Source organism: Brachyhypopomus gauderio, unplaced genomic scaffold, assembly GCF_052324685.1.
Source record: "Brachyhypopomus gauderio isolate BG-103 unplaced genomic scaffold, BGAUD_0.2 sc116, whole genome shotgun sequence".
NCBI lineage: Eukaryota > Metazoa > Chordata > Actinopteri > Gymnotiformes > Hypopomidae > Brachyhypopomus > Brachyhypopomus gauderio.
Window position 1 is genome coordinate 569,219 of NW_027506937.1, and position 25,782 is coordinate 595,000.

The window sequence follows — 25,782 nt, forward strand, 5'->3', positions numbered from 1 at the left end:
ATTACACATAACAAGACTGTTCAGTTTTGTATTCTGTTTTTCCCCTTTGTGTGGCTTTTTTTGTATATGTGTATTTTTACACATATGGGACCATGGCTAATTATGTTTACAATTACGATAATTATTTTTTGGGTTAGGCCACAATGTACAGTAATGTCCCTAATACTGTAAAATATAACCTTTACTGCAAAACTGTTACTGTAGGGTGTGTATGAGAGAGATGCATGTATGTGTCTGTCTGCGTGGTGTATGTGTGTATGTAGAGTGTGTATGAGAGAGATGTATATACAGTATGTGTGTGTGTGGTGTATGTGTAGTGGGTATGAGAGAGTTGTATGTGTGTGTGTGTGTGTGTGGAGTGGGTATGAGAGATGTATGTATGTGTGTCTGTGTAGTGTATACGTGTGTATGTGGAGTGGGTATGAGAGAGATGTATGTATGTGTGGTGTATATGTGTGTATGTGTAGTGGGTATGAGAGAGATGTATGTGTGTGTCTGTGTGGTGAATATGTGTGTGACTGTGTGGAGTGGGTATGGTTGTGTATCAATGTTTTATTTATATTGTTTCACTGTTAAATTCTAATCTTTCTAACATATATTTCAAGATAATCATAAATATGGGAAAACATTACAGTTAAACCAAAACAGTAGTGTACATTTCATACCTTAAAGTCACACACAGCTTCATCTACTGGACAGCAGTGTAACGCTTGTCAAAGGCAGGGGTGACGCAAATGCAAGATAATGAATATTTATTAAAAAGAATACAACAAAATGCTAGACTGAAACACAGAATGCAGATAGGAATTATACTGTACAATGAAGGAATAATACTATGGAGCGGGACTACAAGACAACTATAGTCCCGCTACAAGGCGTTCAGAAGAGAGAAAAAATGGCGGAAGGTAACGAGTCGGTTGTTTACTAATATAAGTGAGATACAAAAGTGTATATGCAGAAATACTGAAAGTAAATTTAATACCCTTCTAAGATTTTTAAAGACCTTCCAAAAATGTTTAAGACCTCATCACCACTTTAAGTTGTAATCAGCAACAGATCTTTAACTCTTTAAAACACAACCATACAATAGAACTCTGATACAGTATGAAGAAACAAAGATCAAAAGAATAAATTGAACCAGGGCTAGATATACTAAAATATAACTTTGGTCACGACAAGAAACAAGTAACTCTTAGCTATTCATCACCTGGGACAACTTGGTTAAACTGGTGAATAATAAATAACAGTAAACACGGTACTCATGACATGTGCCTCAATTAGTTTGTTTTGCATTCTAATGACTCTTCAGTTTGCATCAACTCTTTTGTTTATGTATAGATCAGTATACATTATCTCATTAACGCTGTGACGCTGCTTTTGTGACGTTTATGTATAAATGGAGCATCTGTAGCCCCATGTGTAGTATGTTCGTTATTTCACAGTAAACAAGCACCTTCAGAGCGTCAACACCAGCGTCTGTGTCCGAGCTCCACGCATCGCAAACTACACCGAAGCACCCACTCACCCACTCACTCACTGGGCTAATAATGATTCTATATTACGACTTTAATTGTCTCTAGATGCTTAGCAGGTGACGGCATCATGTTATTAACACAACACAGCTCCTCACTGGACTCAGACCCCAGAACAGATGTTTAACAATTTATTTAGATGACAGACCATGTTCAGTTCAGCAGTAAATGTTAGTACTCCAAATATCAGAGGTACCATGTCTTGTTCTGGCAGGATCCAGTCCATGTTAAGCTCTGGCTGCAGGCAGTGACCACCGTGTGTGACAGAACTAAATACTACAGTAGTGCAAGAGTGACTACTGGCTCCACGTTTTGATTCCATAATAAATTGTGGGCCTGATTTCTCCAACATGGACAGTATCCGTGCCAGCAGACTGCAGCTGCACACACACACTTGGGACACTCTCTCTTCAAGATGCTGCCATCTGTGGACCAGCACACACACACGGACAAACTGTTTGAAAATCAGCTTCTTTCCAAAAGCTGTGGACTCATTAACACCTCGTTGATAACACTCCACGAGACCTTCACCTCGCACTTTTAACACTACATGCTGCGCCTTTTTTACATCTACTACTACTACTGGGCTTTCTTGGCTGTAGAACTGGTGTTGGCTGGTGTTCTGCTGGTGTTCAGGGTCCAGGTGAGGTTCTCCGCTAAGTGGACACCAAGGAACTTGGTGCTCTTGACGATCTCCACAGAGGACCCGTCGATGTTGAGTGGAGAGTGAGATTGACGTGCTCTCCTGAAGTCAACAACCATTTCGTTGGTCTTGTCCACGTTCAGGTGAAGGTTGTTGTCTTTACACCAGTCTGTCAGCCGCTGCACCTCCTCTCTGTACGCTGACTCGTCACCTTTGCTGATGAGACCCAGCACTGTTGTGTCATCAGCGAACTTAATGATGTGGTTTGAACTGTGTTTTGCTACACAGTCATGAGTCAGCAGGGTGAACAGTAGAGGACTCAGAACACAGCCCTGGGGGACCCCGGTGTTCAGTGTGATGGTTCTAGAGGTGCTGTTCCCTATCCGGACTGACTGGGGCCTCCCAGTCAGGAAGTCCAGGATCCAGTTACAGAGGTGTGTGTTTAAGCCCAGCAGGCTTAGTTTCCTGATGAGTGTATGTGGGACGATGGTGTTGAATGCTGAACTGAAGTCTATGAACAGCATTCTGGCGTAGGTGTCCTTCTTCTCCAGGTGGGTGAGGGAGAGATGAAGGGTGGTGGTGATGGCATCGTCCTTGGAGCGGTTGGGACGATATGCAAACTGCAGGGGGTCTAGTGAAGGGGGCAGTTGGGTCTTGATGTTCCTTATGACTAGCCTCTCGAAGCACTTCATGATGATGGGGGTGAGTGCAACGGGATGGTAGTCGTTGAGGCAGGACACTGTGGACTTCTGTGGCACGGGGACGATGGTGGTGGTCTTGAGGCACGTTGGGACAGTAGAGCTGCTCAGGGAGATGTTGAAGATGTCCGTGAGAACATCCGTCAGTTGTTCTGCACATTCCCTGAGCACCCTGCCGGGGATTTGGTCTGGACCTGCAGCTCTGCGTGGGTTGACTCTGCACAGAGTTCTCCTCACATCCACTGCAGACAGACACAACGCCTGCTCATCTGGCTTGGGTGAGGTCTTCCTTGCCGACGTGTCGTTTTGTGCCTCGAACCGTGCATAGAAGTCATTCAGGGCATCAGGGAGGGAGGCATCACCGTCACAGGATGGTGGTGTTGTCCTGTAGTTGGTGATTGCCTGGATGCCCTGCCACATGGGCCGTGTGTCACCAGTGTCTTTGAAGTGGCTGTGGATTCTCTGGGCATGTGCGCGCTTTGACTCTCTGATGGCTCGTGACAGTTTAGCCCTTGCTGTCCTCAGGGCCGCCTTGTCACCTGCTTTGAAGGCTGAGTGGCGGGTCCTTAGCAGCACACGTACCTCAGCAGTCATCCACGGCTTCTGGTTTGGGTGTATAGTGATGGTCCTGGAGACTGTAACATCATCAATGCACTTGCTGATGTAGCCAGTGACTGATGCTGTGTACTCCTCCAGGTTAACTGTGTCGCCCTCAGTTGCAGCCTCCCTGAACATGTCCCACACAGTGCGCTCAAAACAGTCCTGAAGGGCAGAGACGGCTCCTGCCGGCCAGGTTCTCACCTGCTTCTGAACTGGTCTGGAGCGTCTGGCGAGCGGTGTGTAGGCTGGAGTGAGCCACACACACATGCGGTCCGAGAACGCGAGGTGGGAGCGCTGCTCCGCCCGGTACGCGCTGGGGATGTTTGTGTAGACAAGATCCAGTGTGTTCGCTCCTCTCGTTGCAAAGTCCACATGCTGATGGAATTGAGGGAGGACTGACTTGAGATTTGCATGGTTGAAATCTCCGGCGATAATGAACAGTCCGTCTGGGTGTTTGTGTTGCAGGTCGCTGATGGCTCCGTACAGTTCGCCTAGTGTCTCCTCAGCATCAGGACCAGCGCTGGGTGGCGTGTACACGGCGGCTATCAGCACGGAGGAGAGTTCTCGTGGTAAATAAAAAGGTCTACATCTGACTATCAGGAACTCCACCAGCAGAGAGCAGTGTCTGGCCACAGCCACAGCGTCGCTGCACCACTCCGTGTTGATGTAAACACACACGCCTCCACCATCGCGGGTCTTCCCGGACGGGGCCGCGCTCCTATCCGCTCTGAAGGCGGTGAGCCCCGCGAGCTGAACGGCGCTGTCCGGGATGTCGTCGCTCAGCCGCGACTCCACGAAGACTAAAACACAGCAGTCTCTGAACTCACGCCGGGTCGTCCGCTGGAGCCGAATGTGCTCCAGTTCGGTGTGTAGGGAGCAAACGTGTGCGAGGAACAGCGACGGTACAGCCGGGCGGCTGGGGTTAGCCTTTAGCCTCGCGCGGATCCCGGCTCTCTTACCGCGCTTCCGCTTTCGCTCGCACCGCTTGCGATGAGACTTCCGTTGGGCGCCGGAATCAGGCGACGCCGCGGTCTGCGGGCCTGGGTCTCCTAGCAGGCTGAGCTCTCGTAGCGTCTGCAGAACTTCATCTTGGAGCTTTTCTGAGTGATTTCTCCACTGTAACAGGGTCTGGCGGGGGTAGAACATGAGCACTGGTGTTCCCTTGCACTTAACAGCGGGAAAAAAACTGGAAGTAGCGACAAACAGTAACACAGTTGGGAGACCGCTGACTTAAGAGGAGTTTGTGTGCTCAAACACTCAAGGACGAGCTCCTTGTTAAATTCTTCATTCTGCTTATCTGCATTGGCGCCCAAACAAATTTCTCCCAGAAGGTCATCGTCTTGGTTACCTGCTCCTACCCCCACACAGAGACTGTCAGAGATGGCTCTCGCCTTCCACCGCAAACTTTTACACAAAAACTCTGCCAGGATTCTGCCTCTCACTCCCTATCTGAATGAATCACGCCTCTCACTGCTTACTGTCTGTGTTATCAATACTTGTATGTGCTATGGGGATTTTTTGTGTGCGCACACAGACTGTTGTCCTGTTTGTGAGAATAATCTGTGGTCATATGTTTTTGTCTCCTAGTGTTTATCTCTCTCTGTTTCTCCACCCTGCGGAGCTAGTGGTGCGTCTTAGATGCTGCAGCTGCTCTGGGCTCCCGGTGCTTTAACACTGGACCACAGGGAAACGAAATTTCGTACCTTGTACTTGTAAAATGTATGACAATAAAGTTCTTTCTAAACTTGTAAACTTCTTTCTAAACAAAAGCACCATTTATCGGACCCGGAACGCCGCAACACAGTACAAAGTGCAGACAGACAGTACAACACAATACAGACAGTACAGTATACTGCACTGTGTCTAGTGTACTGTACTGTCTGTATTGTGTTGTACTGTGTGTCTGCACTTTGTGTTGCACTTATGTTCTGTCTGCACTGTGTCTTTATGCACCATGGTCCTGGAGGAACGTTGTTTCGTTTCACTGTGTACTCTGTGTGTAGTTGAAATGACAATAAAACCTCTTGAACTTGAACTACTGGCTAAAGACACCCAGGCCAGAGTAATTGCATCTCCACTTAAAAGGCATTTCTCTATTCATAGTGCATTGTTACAATTAAGTAACTCCCACACTGAATCAACCTCGTTTAGGCAACAACCTACTCTCAACTGCATGTAAATTGTACTCATGTATAATGCCACGAATCTCTTACTGTCTTGTGTTGGTAATGATGCATTGGACACACTTAAAACACATATACAGGAAGTATGTGCGCTACTGAGAATACCGACCCAGTCACCAGCAGTGGCCTGGTTCAGGAGTTGAGATGCACGCCCACACACTACTGAGACTGCAGGTCAACTACTGCACTGCACTGGTGCATTAAACATCTCCAGCTTCAAAAGGTGTTTTGTTCTTAGTGTAAAATAAATGCATATTGTACACACACTTATAGCACTAAAGCACTTACACTAATGTTCATTTCCACACAACTAAAATATTACTGCACTCATGGTTGTGAAATACGTTTGGTCATCCTATGTTTTCTCTCAATTCTGTATCTACACAGTTGTTAATTCCATCCACACTTATGACTTCATCATAAGAAGAAACTGCAATAAAAATAAAGAAGTCACTGTGCATTGTGCTGTTAGAATAAAGAAAATATAGTTTAAACCATCAACATTAATCATAGGCTTATAGTAAACATATGATCAAATTGCAAAATGTATCAATGAATGAGTATGTGAATAATGGAATTCAGAAGCTTACTCTCATTTCTCCAGTGTACAGTGTGGATCCTCTTGTAGAGCAGAGAGCTGCTTCACTCCTGAGTGTCCTGGTTTATAGTGATTCAGATTCAGCTCTCTCAGGTGTGATGATGGATTTGACCTCGGAGCTGTGGCCACAGAAGCAAGGCATTCCTCTGTAATACTGCAGTCACACAGACTACAGAACGTAAATGCAAATAAATGCAAAATTATGCAATAGGAAATATACATAAGTTCAGTAATTCTGTTTATTACACAGAGTAAGGGTTTATTATAATGGCTGCATGGGAATTCAAAAAAGAATACAGAAACTTCTACAAGAATGAGAATTTCAGTACATTGTGATCAAGGCATTAGTACATAAAACAGAATATTATGTACTTTCAAGCTTACAAAATCAGAGGCAACAGTACCCCAGGGGGCAACAGTACCCCAGGGGGCAACGGTACCCCACGGGGCAACAGTACCCCAGGGGGCAACAGTACCCCAGGGGGCAACAGTACCCCAGGGGGCTAAAGCTTGCTTCTCACAAACATCCTGAATTCCTCCATCTCTAAAGAATTACTTTGGTGGAATTCAGACTAGGCCTGTCAGCAAGGTGGGAAATGAAGAGATACCACATTCTCATATTCATAGAAATTTGGCTTCATATTTTGGGCTCCAGCTACATGAATCTTCTGCATGGACAGCACTGCTGGGTTCAGGAAGTCCAGGGCAAGAACAACACACCATAAAACAGCTACTTACATCTACATCAGTGGGGAACCGTCAGGGCCCTCTACGCCCTCTCAGAGGGCCTAAAATATTCTTAAAACAATAAATATATAATTATCCAATTTTATTTTATCTACTTACAGTTTTACAATCGACATCTAAACAATTACAAAAATATAAGCAAATAAAATATTCAACCGTGTCTATTCAATCTGTGTTGGAAGGTGAGGGGTTAAGTGGAAGCCTGTGAGCCTGTGTCTCCCCCTATCAGGACTGTGATGCCCGCTGTTCGTTTACCAGTTTCAAATGACAGCAAAATTGACCAATCATATCTACCCTCTTAGTGGGCGGGCTTAACTGTATGATAATTTCCGCCCGCTGTGGCGATGCTAGCTGTCGTTAGCCTACCGCCGCTAGCTAGTTTCGATTCGGCCCTTTGACGTCCTCATTTACATATTCCGCTTGCGAGAACCACGGATATGGAAGTTTTTCTGTCTCAATATTAAAATGAAAATGTAATGCGCATTTGCATTTACATGTTCTACTCATACAAGCAACTTTGAGCTCAAAATTCAAATTCAAATGCAATAACTCCATTTTCATTTGCAATTGTTCCACTCATACAAGCAACTTTGAGCTCAAAATTCTAATTCAAATGCAATAACTCCATTTACATTTGCAATGTGATGGACATCCATTCACATTTCATTTACACATACATTTTGATGCTTTATATGTGTCTTTATTGAAATGAAAATGTATTTCCCGATTTGAATTATCAAGTTCATGTGATCATGCAAAGGTTGTATCAAAATTATAATTAAAATGCTATTCGCTTAATATGCTTTGCATTTCGTGATAACACGTTTGAAACGTAATTTTCAACCTCACCACCACGCTAAAAAGATGTCAATATTCAAACCTTAATGGAGAAATAGCGCCACCCCCTGTTTGCAATAACATTACGATACCAACAGCGCTAAAACTGTGTCAAAATGCATCTTGAAAATGCAATCCGAGCAGATTGCATTTTCATTTCCATGGTCTTCCACTATAGTCAAATTATAGTCAAATTAGATCCCATCAGCCTTCCAATCAGATTCCACCTCCCTCCACTTTATTCAGCCAATCGGGTTCCCCTTTCCACCTCAGGGAGCCAATCAGGACGGGACTAAAGCACGCTCAGCACAGAGCCATATAGTTTCTGGCTCTGCAGTACAGGCGAGTTTTTGGTCTTGATTTATGATCCCTAATGCCTGGTTCACACTGCACGACTTTTCAGTCGTCAGGTTTTTGTGCCGTTCGCACTACACTGGTTGTGCTGTAATCGCGAGTCTTTCAGTTGTTGTGGCTTTCACACTACATGACTGATCGGTGACGCGGGCTCACGAATTACACGACTGGGGAATCGCCGACTCATCTGGCTGCCGTCCAAAAACACGAGAACACGAAAACGAAACTCTCGTGAAAACCAGCAACACCACATAAAGAATAAAACAATGTACATGTACTCCACATTTTCGTTATTATTATTATTTTAGTCCCATAGTCCCAAGTTGCCAGAATTATTTCATCTCTCCGTTGCAGTGAACATAGTTATAATCAATCGCACTATTTCTCCAGTGCTGTCACAATAACTTAAACAGTGTTGTAGTAAAGTTGTAAGAAAGGTGAGGAGTTTGTGTGTTTGCTGGGTTACTGTTTTGAAAGCATTCTTGAAAGTTTTTTACATTCTCAGAGATATCTTCAGCGGTGCCGCGGTTCTCTCTCCGCGTTCACATTGGCTGTAGTTAGACGCTGCTGCCGACTCTCAGTCGCCGACTGGGCTAGATATTAAACACGCTAGATATTAAACATGCTAGATATCTGCCGGTCGTCTGCGATGAGTCGGCGACCACTCGGCGAGCGTCTTTCAGCAGTTCACACTACACTGAGCGAGCGACGAGTGATCGCCGATTTGCCTCCGACCACAGTTTCTGTCGGCGATCTACAAAAAACAGTCGGCGACTGAAAAACCAGCCTAAAATCGTGTAGTGTGAACCGGGCATAAAGCTGGGCGTACACTGTACGATATTTTAAATCGTGTACTCAGCTCCAGCTCAAACTGTACGACTAAATCGCAGGGTTTAAAAGTTCACAGCTCACGATTCATATACTCACACTATACGACCCGACGCTCTCATGCGATCTCACGAGGAGCGATTTGAATTTCAAACATGTTTGATATTCTTGCGACGCTGCGATTTCTGATCGGGAGTTGGTCGTGAGGTGTGAATCGCTCCTCGTTTACCTGTGTAAACTATACGATGCACGACACGCGATTGAGCCGAAACTCGGCCCGATCGAAAAATAGTCGCACGAGTGAAAAATCGGCTGAAAATGGGCCAAAAATCGCACAGTGTACGCCCAGCTTAAGGTGCAAACTATAACGTAGAGGAAAAGAACTCGTACGAAAGACAGACCAAAGAATAAAAACGTACACTGAACACTCGATTAAACAAACACAATCTATGAACCCCAAAGGTATAGTCTGAGACTAGGGAAAGGCATGAAACGTAGACAACGGAAGCTTATACTAAGGACTTACCAAGGCATGAAAACATAAGGACCACTCGACTCAAACAAGGGCAATCTATGAACCCACAATGTGTAGTATGGAGTGAGATTGCGGTCTTTAATATGAGAGCGCAAAGATAAGATTCAATCAAGCAAGTCAGACACACTGAGCACGCAAAATCAAGAAAACCGAGCGCTGTTAGGTGCGCTCACTTCCCTGTTTTCAGTGCGCGTTTCAGTTTTTTGCTCGCTTCTAAAATTTCTGCTCGCGTCATGATTACAAAGATCAAAGCTTGGTAGAGGATTACCTGCGGGTTCAGGTAATTATGCCGCGTCTGTGGCATTAACCACACTAAACAGGGACGCTGGGGGATTCTAGATAACATCACTCATCGAGGCATTACCGCTTTATAACTTTAAAAATACGACAGCACAAATGTTTATTTAAATAAACCAGCATTAACGAGCAGAAATGTTTGTCTGTTTCTGATCACACGAGACGCTTCACGGAGGTCGGCCGTTGTACCGCCGTAGTTTGAGGCACACAGTTGCTCTGCCACAGCGCTCAATTTGGCAATAACAGTCACATCAGCGCCAGATAAGGCTGATATGTCTGCCACTTGATCGATTAAACTTTCACACTAATGTAGTGTAAATTCACCATAAGGACTCGTCTGCTACCCTTTGAATTAATCTAATGAGCGCTTCTGTGACCATGTCTAAAAAAACTCGCCTGTACTGCTGCGCTGTAGTCCCGTCCTGATTGGCTGCCCGCTGTGGAAAGCTGTGGAACCTGATTGGCTGAATAAAGTGAAACCGTGGAATCTAATTTGACTATAATTTGACTATAGTGGAAGACCATGGAATTGAAAATGCAATCTGCTCGGATTGCATTTTCAAGATGCATTTTGACACAGTTTTAGCGCTGTTGGTATCGTAATGTTATTGCAAACAGGGGGTGGCGCTATTTCTCCATTAAGGTTTGAATATTGACATCTTTTTAGCGTGGTGGTGAGGTTGAAAATTACGTTTCAAACGTGTTATCACGAAATGCAAAGCATATTAAGCGAATAGCATTTTAATTATAATTTTGATACAACCTTTGCATGATCACATGAACTTGATAATTCAAATCGGGAAATACATTTTTATTTCAATAAAGACACATATAAAGCATCAAAATGTATGTGTAAATGAAATGTGAATGGATGTCCATCACATTGCAAATGTAAATGGAATTATTGCATTTGAATTTGAATTTTGAGCTCAAAGTTGCTTGTATGAGTGGAACATGTAAATGCAAATACGTATTACATTTTCATTTGAATATTGACACAGAATAACTTCCATACACGGAGCTGTGAAACCTTATTTTGTTTGGAAACTTATTTTGCTTAACAAGTTATCTAGTACAAATGTTATTTGAACGCACTACATGCGTTTCTAAAGTTATACTGTCGTCTCGGGTTTTTCTTTATTCTTTAGTGCAGTTTATTAGGAGAGGAAAAAAATAATTCGGGGGGGTGTAGCGGGCCCAGGTTTAATGGTCAGGGTTCGCTACTGATCTACATAGTGTCACCTACACCTACAACATCTAATAGTCCCACCTTAGATGGATTATCTTCATTAATTTTAAAACTTCAGTTCACTAACAAAACCTGCTACACTGTCCAAGACATATACCACATAATAGTGCTGTTGCTTGAGTGAGAGATGGTGGCTAATTTCAGAATCACCACAGGTTAGGTGCACCAATCACTTGGGGTTTGGTTTCTTGCTTTAATTATCTGTGTTTGTAATGTAGGCATTTTTCATTAATTATCCCTTTAACTCACAGTGAAAGTACTGTGCTGAAAACTGATAAACCAAGATTAGTTTTTATTTTAAAATGTAGACACTCTTAATCCTTGCTGATAATGCTCACTCTAGTTTCTCCAGTTCACAGTCCGAATGTTCTTGCACAGCAGTGTCACTCCTGATTTGTGTAAATTGTTATTGCTCAAGTTCAGCTCTTTGAGATTTGAGATGTTTGAGCTGAGATCAAAAGCCAGAGTTGGACAGTTTTTCCCCGTGAGCCCACAGCCGCAGAGTCTAGGAGAGACACCACAGTAAACAAACTACTGATTCAAATAATCACACTTCTCACACCGCCATGAGTGAAACGTGTAGCACCATGAATGCACTATTTATCACCACAGAGATTACTTTATTCTCAAGCTCCTGGGCAAATGGAAACTGTTCATAGAGTGCAGCTTACATAAGAAATCAGTGAAATGCAGTTTTAGTGTAAAAAAAAAACGTGCACACACACACACACCTCAAATATAGACTCAAAGTGACGGTCACTGGAGAGCATCAGTCCTGGGTCCAGGGTGCTGTCAACACACACAACATTAACTTTAGCCAACAGCCTTAAGATGGTGGTGTTCATGTCTTACGGTCTTAAGAGAGTAGTGTTCACTAATTTCTGGATGTGTTCACTTTTGTAGGTCGATTAATCTGAGCATCAGATTGATGCAGCTGCATGAATCAATTTAGTTCACAAGATGTCCCGACATCCCCAACACACTTATTTGCTCAACCACCTCGAAAAGCATCGGTCAGTTAAACCACTGTTAGGATTTTTTACAGTGTTGGGAGAGTTTGGTTTCATACCGTCTCACAGGCTCATTCCTCAAACATCCTTTTACCTCTGATCAGCACCAGAATCTCCCCTCGCAAATCCAACTGGGCGGCGCATAAACCGGTCTCTCTCCATGGACCGGTCACACTATATGGACGTGTAGCTGGGTGGATTAGGTGGTGCTGTTCTCCTGTTCCGGGTCAGACTACCAAACACGGCACGCTGAAAGCATTCATACCCAAACCACAGCACTCTGATGAGACCCGACCTAAACTTTACACCCTGATGGTTACCACTGCAACAGATGATCCGAGATTGACAAATATCTAGGTGACTACTCTGATCTGTTTTTATGATAGTTTTGTATTTGAGATCATGCATAAAAGTAAGTTAGTCTGAAGAGATCCAGTTAGCCAATTCCTAACTGCAGTAAGTAAACCTTCCTGAACCTTTGACGGTATTAAATCCTTCTGAGATGGTCATTCACCAGCTTGTTTGTGTTTTGGTCTAAACAAGCTTTGTGAAGTCAAGGAACTGATTTGAATGAGAAGAGCTGACTCCCAACAGATGATATTGACATACTGATGTTGAGGCATACTGGTCAGAGTTCTGTACTGGTCACTGGGGGTTGTTCCACACTCTCACACTTGTATTTATGGTACTGGTTTTGTGGCCACAAAGTATATGATCACATAAAATGCTAAAGTGTTTAATTATTTGAGTGTTTAATGGATTAATGAACCCCTTCACCGAGGCTCATGGACCCAAACAGTCATTAGACCTCCAAAACCAACCCTTGCTGTTGACACTGCATTTCCAGAGCCCACAGTGATGAGACCGAGGATCGACCTGCTCTTCACATGAGCAGGTGGTTCTGCTGGGACCAACACCTCCCTGAGAAGAAGGGGGAGTCCCACAAACTCCGCCTGGTAGAGGGTGGAGGTCCGGGAGAGCAGGCCTGCCACGAGCCCAATCGGGCCTGCTGGGGATCTCAGGGCTGTAGCAGAGAGGAGCCACCAGACATGGCAGACACTGAAAGAACCACAGAGGAGGCTGTGGAGGAGGAGAAGTGACCCAGGAGGGAGCACTCCTGTGCGGGACCACCCCTGAGAGCGGAGAGACAAGCTGGGATCTCCTCAAACCTCACTGGGCTGCCCAGGGGAGGGCAAGCGATGACCCAAGACCCAAAACACCCCATGACCTCAGGGTCATTGTGTCACAAATTTTATTATTATTTTTTAAGAGTACAATAACAAAACAAATAAGATAAAGTAAATTATTACAATGAAAATTTTCAAAGACTTAGAATATTCCTTTAAATCTTTTCTGCTTTGTCCTACATGTACATTATACATGTAATTAGCATAAAATTACAATAATTGCTACATTTAGAATATCAGTCCCATGTCAGCAGCGCTCATGCAGGTCGTGAACCCTGAAACAGAAACAGGCCCATAAATGTTAATGAGTAAGCAGAACATACATCAGCTTCAGATGTGGGTGCTGTGGGCAGGAAGATGGAGACGCACCACCATGCCAGGTGTGGTGGAGGTGGTTTGAGGAGCCTGGAGGAACCGAGCAGCTCACCTTCTCCCACAGCAGAGCAGACAGGGAGAGGTGCGCTGGTCCACACGGTAGCAGCCCGAGCTGGGCTGGTCCTTACACTCCGACACGAAGGCGTGGAGCTCCGACGTCGGCTCAGTGTCGGTCTGCTGCTGCTGCAACGAGACCAGCGTGTCAGCGCCGGACACACACACACGTACACACGCGCACACGCACACACACGCACACACACGCACACACGCACACACGCACACGCACACGCACACACGCACACACGCACACACGCACACACGCACACACACGCACACACGCACACACACACGTACACGTACACACACGTACACGTACACACACGTACACGTACACACACGTACACGTACACACACGTACACACACGTACACACACGTACACACGCACACACACGCACACACACGTACACACACGCACACACACGCACACACACACACGTACACACACGTACACACACGTACACACACGTACACACACGTACACACACGTACACACACGTACACACACGTACACACACACACACACGTACACACACACACACACGTACACACACACACACACGTACACACACACACACACGTACACACACACACACACGTACACACACACACACGTACACACACACACACGTACACACACACACACGTACACACACACACACGTACACACACACACACGTACACACACACACACGACCCTCCACAACTGTAGGGGTAAATGTCTTTCTTACATCACTATATCCGATTCTATCGAGAAGCCTACATACTTGTGGCTTCCTTTGCACTTATTGGGTACCATAGTAACCACGTTATATTTGACCTCACGACCTAGCTGACGCTCTAACTTTAGGTGCTAGTGTGCATGTACTCTCCAGTTCCCGTTTCCTCCATGTCCTGCAGGACAGCAGTGTGCGAGGACCGCGTGTGTGACGTCCTGCAGGACAGCAGTGTGCGAGGACCGCATGTGTGACGTCCTGCAGGACAGCAGTGTGCGAGGACCGCGTGTGTGACGTCCTGCAGGACAGCAGTGTGCGAGGACCGCGTGTGTGATGTCAGTCTCTCTCCAGAAGTGTCCAGTAAAGATTTCCGAGACAAACCTTGATCTAGGTGCTTCATCTTTAGATTTTCTACCTCACCAGCACGTCAGACATCTACGCCCACTCTACACCCAGAACCCCCACCACCACACACACTCCAGGTCATGGGAAAGTGGTCCAGAACCACACAACGCAACCCACACACACCATACAAGAAAACTCCAAACTTTGACCTCTAGTAGTAGAACCAAGTTACGCCTCTACCCACAATTCTTTGGAAAGGGCTTTTATCTCATCGTTACTCCAGACAGTCTTATGATTGGTGCAGCACTGAGAGACTGAACACGTTACTGTGAGCAGCTCAACCACGGAGGATACCTTGATGGTCTCGTAGGTGTCCGTGATCAAGGTGATGAAGAGGCTGAGGACCATGTAGATGAAGAGAGAGACGAAGGTGTAGAGGTAGATGCGGCTGAACACCCACACCAGGTAGCTCTTCTGCTGCATGTTCTTGAACGTGGTGAACATGTCGTCGCCGTTGATCAGCGAAAACAGACACTCGGACACGGTGTTCAGAGTGCGGAACTGCGAAGGGGAGGGAGAACTCAATCGGACACCACAATGGAACAGGTATTATAAAAACATCTAAAATAATGTGCATTATCAGACCATTTGGTGCAGAAATCACTGCACACCCAGGTTGTGAACAATGTTTTAATAGCTTTAGTAACTGCGGAGCTTAAATATGGCCACTGGGTGGATGCGCTTTCTGGCTGGGCCTGGTCAGAGGTCACCATGGTGACGGGTGGGGGGGGAGGCGGGGCCAGGACTTACCTTCTCGTGATAGGGCCCCAGAACGATCCAGCCACAGAAGCAGTAGCCTAGGTAGATCATAGCAGCGCAGCCGCAGAAACGCATGACGTTGGGGAAGGCTGCCCTCAGGGTGATGATCAAGATCTGACACACACACACACACACAGAGATCACTACTGTCCTGCTGCAGCACTTCACGTGCATCACAACAGCAGCTCACTATACTGTTGAACATTCTACACATTCTCTCTCCAGTCTTACTCTGGTGCTCACAGTACAACTGGAAAGTGAACCCAGGTCAGTCATTTCAGTGCTAAAATCGAGGCTCACGTTATATTTCTTGAAGTAGCCCATGTAGCGTAGCACGCCGATCCACACGAGCATGGTACCCGTGCCCAGGAGAATACTGCACACGTCATAACTCGTCACCGCCTAGAAGGGGGCGGAGCCACAGCACACTCAAACCAGCCATCGCTTACCAATCAATATGCTTCATTTACGCTTCAATGTAAATCTAGAATTAACAGACCCGGGGGTGGCTGGGCAAACCTTGAGCTGGATGGCGATCTTGAGTATCGATCCGGTGATTGTGAGGACATCACTGACCACGATGAGGATGTACCAGCCATTAATGAACTCCATCCGATCAGACCAGGACACACGTTTACTGTAGTGCTTCAGGAAGAAGACCGTGCAGTCCTGAACGGAGACACAGACCACACAGATGTGCTCATCAACAGCTCCTACGTCCTTATGATGGACACAATTATTTCTATATATCTGTGCTTAAATGCTAAACACATATATATATTTTTTTTTTTGTTGAAGACCAGATGTAGTGGTAGTAACAGTATTATTGTTAAGTTCTATAATGTCTGTCTATCTACAGGTTTAACCCATATCGGACACATGGATATCAAAGGTTGTCCAAAAAGCTGGTGGTGCTCAGGACAGACACACTCACAAACTGCAGCTGAACACCGGTGGCCACTGAGCGCGTGCAGAGCACCAGAGACGCCAGACACGTCAGAATGATGACGACGTCAAACAGCACCGTGTAGTAGATATTCTTTGGGGCTGTGGAGACACAATGAGAATGGAAGGGGAGGGAGGGAGGGGGGGTTAGGGGCAACTGATTTCAGGGTCAAAAAGGTCATCAGCCAAGTTCCCAGCACACACTCCAGTTCCAATACCAGCACCAGGACTCTGATTCCCCCCCCCCCCCCCCCCCCCAACACACAGCTTCCCTATCCGTTTGGTTCATCTCCATGTCCTACATCAGAATCTGTTACTGCACTATATTTCAGATTCAGAAGGTTCTGAATGTAAATCAAATTAAATGTACAATCACAGATTTGTTTACCATTATTTGGGCAAGATGACTAGACAAGTCTCAGTGGGATTTCCACCAGTGTAACGCATTCATCATGGTTGCCATAACCAGAATAACTCCCCCGTTGGCACCCTCGTTATAGACGTAACTGATCATGAATCATCAGCTCATGGCGGAGGCACCGGCGGGATTACCAGGAGCTCGGGACCAATCACGATGACACACGACGTGGCGGCCACTCGGAGGAGGACGCGTGTCCTGGGAAGAGAGGAATTGTGGGATAGGCACTCACAGGCACCCGTGACCTTCCAGTCCCTGCACTCGTTGATGTCCACGTCGTTGTCCAGGTCCACTCGGATACGGCCGCTGTGAGCGCGGTTGTCAAACGTGATCTGTACTCCGATGGAAAACGAACACACACACACACACACACACACACACACGAAAGGAAAAGTGTTTGAAGGGGTTTATGTTTGGTCACCCACAGTCAGGGAACTTGGCTACGACGGGGGAGGAACGCGTATTTATAGTTATGGAAAATGTTGATAATAAAGGAGTCGTTTTTGTTCCACTCATGATCCAACACACAAGAGGAAGTGGAGGGTCATGTGACGTACAGTAATGCTGAAGTCATAACAGTCAGGAAGCTCATGGTACTGAACCGTCTGTAGGTTAATGGCCTTCAGAGTGAAGTAAACGTTCACCTCCAGGAGCCTGACACACACACACACACACACACACACACACACACACACACACACACACCCCCCTTCAGTGATGTCTATAGAAAACGTCTAACATTAGTGATCTATAAATGTTTCAAACTGACCACAGTTTGCTTTCCTTAGTTCATCATTGAAAACAACTCGACGCTATTTACCGTTTGAACTGCAGTGTGAAGTTGGCGAGGTTCACGTCTGCTGTAGACGACGGCTGGAGCGGGTAGATCTCAAGGCATTCTGGGAGAAAACGAAAAAGTACGACATGAAGCCGTTTTACTAAACGGACACTGTAAGAAACCAGGATGAGGCTGTCAACACTGGAAGGAGACCACAGCAAAACCAGCAGGAGAACAAGGAGCTCCAGAGCTCAAAACCAGCATCCCTGCAGGGGCATGATGGCCTGACCTCTCCAGATCATCACACCTTCTGAAGGAACAAGGATACCAAAACTAGCAGCTGTAAGAGAGAAGGGGGCGTGGTTCTGCTACCTTCCTCCACCTGAGCGTCGATCTCGAAGGTCTCGTTGGCCGGCGAGATGCTGCCATTGTGGTAGAACTGCTGGCAGACGAGCATGGGTGTGTAGAAGCGTCCGTCCTTCTCGTAGGCGTGGTTCCCCACCGTTATGTTCCGCAGGAGCAGAAACTAACGGCAGGAAAACAACGTTACTGCTCCTCTACAAAAGATCTGTGCGCCTGAAACCCACGTCTCACACCTAGTAAATCAGTGTGTGTTGCTCTTAGGAACCCTGTGTGATAATTGACAACTAAAATAAAAATGATCACCGCAGGCAGGGCACCCACAGAAAGCAGGTTATGAAAGGGGGGTCAGAGGTCACATCTCACGCAGTGGTCATTTGATCATAAAATCGGTATGGGTAGGATGGAGCGGAGGCCCCAGAGCCCGACAGAGGTGGTGCGCTTACCTGCTTCACGATGTAAGACAGGTGGGTGTACACCTCCGTCTGCGTGTACACGGCGTAGCTGCTGGGACCGTGGTTAACGTAGTCCTTCAGGAACAGGTGCTTGAACGCCATCAGGTTCTCCTCTCTGAAGGTCACTACCATCTGATTACTGAGGCCAAAGGACACCAGCTAAGACAGGGTGGGAAAGAGGGAGAGAGAGAGAGAGGGAGATGGAGAGAGGGAGAGAGAGAGAGGGAGAAGGAACATAGCTGTTGTGTTTGGATGTGGAAGTATTAATATAGACAAATGGAAGCGTTTTCTCTAGCCATGGACAACTTTAACTGGAGCGTCAATCCTTCTCCAAATTCAGCTTGGTCATCTTGCCTTTGTTGTTTTTTAGCAGATGAAGCATCTTTAGCCCCCCCCCCCCCCCCCCACACACACACACACACACACACACACACACACCTGGGCGGTGATGACGGCGATCTTGATGATCTGCAGCATTAGTTTCCAGGGTTTGCGTCCCCGTGCCCGGTACTTCTCACAGGGGTTCATGAAGAAGTACTTCAGCCTCCTGCGGAAGGCCTCCACCTGCTGCTGCTCCCGCCGGGCCAGCGCCTCCGCCCACAGGCTCCCGCCACCGTCGCTGTCCAGGTCGCTGAAGGCCAGGTACGCCGACCCAGAGTCCTCCATTACTGGAAACCAACAGCACCAGCTCAAAGACCTGCTGTCCCGCCCACCCCCCCGTTACTACACCTAACCCAGCGTGACGGACAAGCCAGCGGCTTACAGCAACACTAAAGAACCGAGGGGCCTCAGGTTCACACTAAACCCACAATGACGAGTGCGTATCGCTCATATGTTGGGTCAGCCATGGGGCTCACGTGTTAACTGTGTCCAATAAAATTATGGTGACTACCGTAGGGTAAAAGTTCACCCGGTTGGACAAAACTCTCTCCTGCCTCGACGTTGTGTTAAAAGACTCTCTCCTGAAGAGCCATCACGCAGGTCTTTGACCACGTGAATTAAAGTGTGGCGTGTTCCTGACTGCACTTTCCACAGCGTGCACACACAGAACCACCAGATTTCACACGACTCCTGGGAATGCAGTGAACTGGTGATTCACAACGCATATACCAATGTCAGTTATTTATATAGCGCTTTTTACAGCACATGTAGTCACAAAGCAGCTTTACAATCGTATGGGTCCAGATCCCTGATGAGCAAGCCAGAGGCAACAGTGGCAAGGAAAAACTCCCTATGATGGTGGCAACAGGTGTTACACCAAAATATCTTACCAACAAGTAGCCAGACAGCTTGACTGTAATTGAACAAAGCATAAAAAATTAAACTGTTGATTCTTAAACCTTTTTGACCATGCTAACTTTTTGTACTTTCTACTGACAAATGCCTAGGGTGGTTAGTACTACTGACCTCTTTTCTCATAGGAAGCAGTGCTATCCAGCACTTACAAGCTTGGACATGGAGTAACGTGAACTCCAGTATTCATGAGATGGTGTAAACGCCATCCGGGCCCGTCCTCGACAGCACACAGAACAGTCTAACCTGGACCTACTCACAAAATCCGGTGTCAACACCAGCTATACTGGTCGCGTTTTAGTGCGCAGATATAGGGGCCTGGTTCGGTACAGCATTTTGGCAACACAATCGAACAGATAGCATCTCTGGCAACACACGCTATTCGGAACCAGAACCACACAGCGTGTGTTGGGAAAACCGGGTCGTGACTGGTTTCATGTGACATTTAAGAGACCGACAGCACGTCATCTATCGCATTGTGCCTTCAGTTCCACTTTAACAGCGCGCTCTCCATGTCGGATCGCGACAGCTCATTCACGCGCACCTGTTGTCCGCATTACCCACCCCGAGGCTACAGCACGCGCGTGCGAACCGGGTCAAGGGTGTAGGTGACGTCACCCCCCCCCCCCCCCCAATGTGTTTATATTTTTACCCTCCGTCATATGATCCACCCAGTCGCAACCTTCACGTCACATGACCGCGCGCCGAAAACAATTACCTGACTAGACAATAAACCGTATTGATTTATACCCGGGGGGGATTACGTGGAAATTAATTCAAAAACTAGAGTTATAGAGTTATAGCGAGGGGGGGTCTAAAGTGTGGTTTGAACACCTGGTCACAGGTGGGGAATAAGACTCCTCCCTCCTCACCTGAGCTTCGACCCGAGTAGTGTTGAATAACGAACTGCATCTCACAGTCGTCAACCCAGCCAAACTCCTCCATCTTAGCATGAACACCCAGAACTTCTCTCTCGGTTTCCCCGGTGGGGGGACGAGGACTATAGCGCGATCCTGCGAGCGAGCGTGCGTGCGACAGGCGGGAGAGACGCGCCCCTCTGCCGTGCGTGTGCCGCGCTGCACGCGCGAACGGACGCCAATAAACGTGAGACTCACCTGCAGATAATTGATGGAGATGATTGATTGGTGAGGGCAGGTCCGGACACCAACCACGGTCCTTACACCACCTGTTCGGGTCCAACAGCGACGGACTGGCAGTCTGCGGCGTCTAATTCCAACACACACCTAATTTAAGATACTTAATTATACATGTTAGCGATGCATCTAGTAGAATAAAGACTCAGTGTCGCCTGTAGGGACAATAAAGTAAAGTATCGAATAATAGATTAAACTAATAAATAAAAAAGCCTCGTATAATATAATTACGTGGTGCAGATTGATGATCTTGTACACTATAGCGCTGCTAAAACTTCTCTACTGTCACAGCAGGTGTGACAGCGGCGGGAGTGGGCGGGGCTAAAAGAACGCGTGTTTGGCGACCGTGTCTGTCAGTCATTCAAAGCCCCGCCTTTGTAACCACTAGCAACACTTGTGATACCGGAAGCCGCCAGGTCTTCAGGCTTGTGTTCAACTGTGTTCCGGCACCAGTAAGTAACGTTAGTCGGAGTTATATCTGTGTTTTTCAGTCTGGGCCACATTCGCACTATATATGCTGTGTCATCTCAAATAACACACATGTTCATGGCGATGTGAGTGCAACAGAGAGATACAGAGAAGATAACGGCACTTTTTAACGTTTGAACTAGGTAGTTTTGTAGGTTAATTTAACATTTGGGACCGTTTCTGTTAGCAGAGATGGTTTAACTATCGTCCTCTAGTTAACTAACCGCCAAACTAACCTCTTAGTTAGGTTAGATGGGTAGATAGGTTAGGTTAGGTGAATCTGACCACTATTTAGAGGGGAGAGAGAATAAAGTGCTCTCACGTAATTTGCAATAAGCACATTATGCCAGTTTTTAAAACCTGTTTGAAAAAAAATTGTACACACGTTTCTCTTCTAAAAAAACTAAATGAATGTTAATACCTTGAGGGTAATACTACTTTACACCACGAGATGGCGCTAGGCATCTACATTTGTGCCAAAACAAACTTCTGGGGTAGTTTGATGTATTAAAAAGTTTTTTTTTAAAGTATTTTCCAGTAGAACATGTAAATGTGTCTAATTCTTGTGTTAGCAGACATGAGCGCAAAAAAGCACAAGGGGACTGTGAGAAAGGGGAAAGGTAAGAGTGTCCAGAGTACACAGTGTTCGCTAGGTTTAAACAGGCCAATATCATGAGATGTGTGTTTGTGTTTCAGATAAGAAGGATAATTTCCCTTCACGGGCGGAGGAGACTTCTGCAGGAACAGGTCCAATATTTTCACGCCATTTTAATCACTGTTTGCTCCGCTCTGGAAACAAAACACAATAACTGATGACTGACTGATGTGACAGAAATTAGCCAGAACAACACAAGATAATTTGGTTAATCTGGCTGAGATTAGAATTTCGTTGGAATCACTATGCAAGAGAAAAACACATATACTGTTTCCAACTCGTGAGTTACAGGCAGTAAAGATTTAATTCAACTGAGGCCGAGTCTCCTTTATTATCCAGTGGCTAGTGTGGGTCTGCTGGGTTCAGTGAGCACAAACCCCTAACCCCTAAGGTCTAATGTGGTGTTTATGATGTCTAGCGTGGTGTTTATGATGTCTAATGTGGTATTTGTGTGGTCTAATGTGGTATTTGTGTGCTCTAATGTGGTATTTGTGTGGTCTAACATGGTATTTGTGAGGTCTAACGTGGTATTTGTGAGGTCTAATGTGGTATTTGTGAGGTCTAATGTGGTGTTTGTGTGGTCTAATGTGGTGTTTGTGTGGTCTAATGTGGTGTTTGTGTGGTCTAATGTGGTGTTTGTGTGGTCTACCGTGGTGTTTGTGTGGTCTAACATGGTGTTTGTGAGGTCTAACCGTCTGTTTGTGAGCTGCTCTATGAGATGAATGCTTACACAGTTGCCTCCATGCGTGCAAAAACCTGTGATATCATGGGCAAGGCAAGTCCTGTTTCTACAAAAGTTGACAATGCAGCACTCTCTGCAGTCTTTCTCTATCTCTCTTTCACACACACACACACACACACACACACACACACACACACACACACACACACACACACACACTCGCCAGTGTATTGTGTTGTTCCCTTGGTGGTCCTGTGGGAGGGCACCGGGCTGGACCGACAGGCTCTTTCTCAGTCCTGCACCCACAGCTTCGGTCATCTGCTTCTTTTATGACGGGCACAAACGCCGGGGCTTCCCTTACCAGACACTACGTCACACACACTTTGATGAGCGTAATCTGATAGTATGGGATGTATGGAGGCGTATCACGGATAGCGAGGGAGGACACCCGAGTCTGTATGGAAGAGATTATATGTATAGGACTTACACTGAGCCCTCTGGCAACTGCTGAAATGCTGAAAACTGACCTTTTAACGACAAATTGATTAAACACGTATGCTGTTATGCACTCAAGGAATTATCAAATATCGACCCAGTGATACTTTTGTTTTTGTATAAATGTTGTCTTTGGTCGTCTCGCGTCATAACGTCACGTGTGCTGTCGTGAGTGAGAGAGAGGTGTGCGCTCACAGCCTTGGCTTTAGTGTCCATGTCACAATCGAATGTGGCATTTGGACTACGTTTCCCACAATGCCTGGGGTGCCCTATTTCCTGTGATGCGGGTTGGTGAAGGGTGATAGGAGGGCAGCTATGGTTTAGAGGTGGGCAGGGGGCCCTGGTGCAGCCCTGTATGCCCACGTCAGTGGAGTGGAGGTGACCACGCCCCTTATCCTGGGGTCCTGCCCGCCTCCCGCAGGTCACCCCGACTACATCTTCCCGCTGGTCCTGACCTCCGCCACGCAGGAGCTGTTCGGCTGCCGTGGCGACGTGGACGTGAGCGTGGACAAGCCCCACAAGCTGTTGAGGAAGGATGACATCATCGTGGACATGAGGAACAGAGCGGCCGTGTCAGACTTCAGCGTCATCAAACAGGCGGTGCTGGTGAGGCCACGCCCCTACAGGCACACGCGCTTCACCGTAGCACTCTAACACTCTATTATAACACTCTATTATAACACTATTATATCACTCTCTATTATAACACTCTTCACCACAGCACTCTGTTATAACACTCTCTATTATAACACTATTATAACACTCTATTATAACACTCTCTATTATAACACTCTATTATAACACTCTCCACCATAGCACTCTGTTAGTTCATACATATTCAGCACAGAATGGGGGCCAGAATGAGGTACACACTGTGTGATCCTGTAGCGTGTGCAGCTGTGGTGTGGTGTGGTGTGGTATGATGTGGTGTGTTGTGGTATGATGTGTGGTGTGGTGTGATGTGATGTGGTGTGGTATGATGTGGTGTGGTGTGGTATGATGTGATGTGGTTTGGTGTTCTGTGGTGTTTTGCAGGACTACCCCGATGAGGAGATGCTACTGGTGTTCGATCGAGACTTCACCTACGGTCAGAGCTTCTACCTGGTGCTCACTGTGGAAGCTAAGGAGAACATGTTGAGGGTGAGCAGGGGCTGGGCACTGTCACGGGATTGGCCGCTGTCTTGAGCAGGGGCTGGGCACTGTCAAGGGATTGGCCGCTGTCTTGAGCAGGGGCTGGGCTCTGTCACGGGATTGGCCGCTGTCTTGAGCAGGGGCTGGGCACTGTCACGGGATTGGCTGCTGTCTTCCAAAACAAACGTATAAAATAAACACTCACAACCTCCTCCCCAAACGTCTGCTCCGGATGCTAGCCCCCGGCTGATGTGGAGGGAGAGGAGGACGGAGGGGACGAGATGTCTGAGACGCCCGTCCAGAAGACACCAGAGCCCACGCCGTGGTCGTCTCTGGGCAGCGAGAGAGAGATAGAGGAGGAATCCGTCATGGACACTAGACCCAGAGTGAGGAACACCCCCACACTGAACCCACCACACCAGACCTAGAGTGAGGAACACCCCCACACTGAACCCACCTCACCCCCACACTGAACCCACCACACCAGACCCAGAGTGAGGAACACTCCCACACTGAACCCACCACACCAGACCTAGAGTGAGGAACACCCCCACACTGAACCCACCTCACCAGACCCAGCACATACTCAATACACAAATCACACTATACGCTGAATTCACAAAAATACTCCACACACCCAATACTCCTACACACATACGTAACGCAAATAATACACAAATACTTTATATATTGAGCACACAGCACTCATCGCATACATCACCCTCTTTATGAAAAATCATATTATCTTCACTGAGAGACAGAGAGATCTTCACTGCATGTCTATTGGAGAAGTCTTCATTCCTCTCTCCTGCATGTCTATTGGAGAAGTCTTCATCCCTCTTTCATTGCTGTCTGCCATCTTGTTTTCTGTCGTTGTAGCTCATGTATAAGTTCTCTCGCGTGCGGCGTGAGTTTGGCGCTCCGCCCCGTTTCTCGGACTACCACAGCGGGGACGTTGTGAGCTGCCCCTCCTACCACGACAAGAGCTTCAGCCTCTGTAGGATGGAGAGGGAGACCAGCGTTCAGGCCGTTCCCAACACCAAGAGCTCCTCCACCCAGACACTGTGGTACCTACACCTCATGAGACCTTTAATCTCTCTTACACACCTTGTGCTACCTTTTAATACCTTTAACGGTTCTGCAAAAGACGTGATTTAATCACAGTGTGTTTACTACATTCATCAAAATCAACTGGGCTTTCAGAAAAACAGCACGTGGATGTCAGCAGCAGGTCGTAGATTCATAGTGGGCATCGTAACATCTGTTTAAACAGATCAAAGATGGTGCGACATCTGTTCGAGGCATGTGAAGAATGTCACGTCTACATCAACACCCCC

General features: G+C 46.7%; 3 protein-coding genes across 13 annotated transcripts in view; 1 reads left to right on the forward strand and 2 right to left on the reverse strand.

Moving 5' to 3' along the window:
• Positions 1-671: 671 nt before the first annotated feature.
• On the reverse strand, positions 672-12,625 carry LOC143497938 (uncharacterized). Its single transcript, XM_076993596.1, has 3 exons — positions 11,833-12,625; positions 6,247-6,373; positions 672-4,601 (listed from the first exon to the last, which is right to left on the reverse strand). The coding sequence occupies exons 2-3, from the start codon at positions 6,250-6,252 to the stop codon at positions 2,112-2,114; spliced, it is 2,496 nt and encodes an 831-aa protein (XP_076849711.1). The 5' UTR covers positions 6,253-6,373; positions 11,833-12,625; the 3' UTR covers positions 672-2,111.
• A 721-nt stretch (positions 12,626-13,346) lies between these two features.
• On the reverse strand, positions 13,347-21,347 carry mcoln3b (mucolipin TRP cation channel 3b). Of its 5 annotated transcripts, XM_076993593.1 has the most exons (15): positions 21,246-21,347; positions 20,976-21,087; positions 19,006-19,235; positions 18,559-18,726; positions 18,125-18,278; positions 17,795-17,873; positions 17,532-17,628; positions 17,207-17,306; positions 16,546-16,658; positions 16,131-16,280; positions 15,912-16,013; positions 15,603-15,725; positions 15,147-15,353; positions 13,726-13,856; positions 13,347-13,573 (listed from the first exon to the last, which is right to left on the reverse strand). In XM_076993593.1, the coding sequence occupies exons 3-15, from the start codon at positions 19,231-19,233 to the stop codon at positions 13,546-13,548; spliced, it is 1,680 nt and encodes a 559-aa protein (XP_076849708.1). In that variant the 5' UTR covers positions 19,234-19,235; positions 20,976-21,087; positions 21,246-21,347; the 3' UTR covers positions 13,347-13,545. The 5 variants fall into 5 exon arrangements, 4 of the variants coding, with proteins under 4 accessions (XP_076849708.1, XP_076849707.1, XP_076849705.1 ...); XR_013125920.1 differs by lacking the exons at positions 20,976-21,087; positions 21,246-21,347 and adding an exon at positions 20,733-20,944 and having other exon boundaries at positions 13,668-13,856; XM_076993592.1 differs by having other exon boundaries at positions 20,976-21,290.
• Positions 21,323-25,782, forward strand: part of dnai3 (dynein axonemal intermediate chain 3) — a 19,638-nt gene continuing 15,178 nt past the window's right edge. The window contains exons 1-7 of one of the 7 annotated variants that reach the window (XR_013125919.1): positions 21,323-21,466; positions 22,058-22,102; positions 22,179-22,229; positions 23,736-23,920; positions 24,350-24,454; positions 24,685-24,831; positions 25,325-25,512. Coding sequence is in view for 6 of the 7 variants with exons in the window: in XM_076993583.1 (XP_076849698.1) it covers positions 22,060-22,102; positions 22,179-22,229; positions 23,736-23,920; positions 24,350-24,454; positions 24,685-24,831; positions 25,325-25,512 (719 nt within the window). In the remaining variant the exon portion in view is untranslated. The other 6 variants (XM_076993583.1, XM_076993587.1, XM_076993588.1 and 3 more) reach the window with 6 other exon arrangements.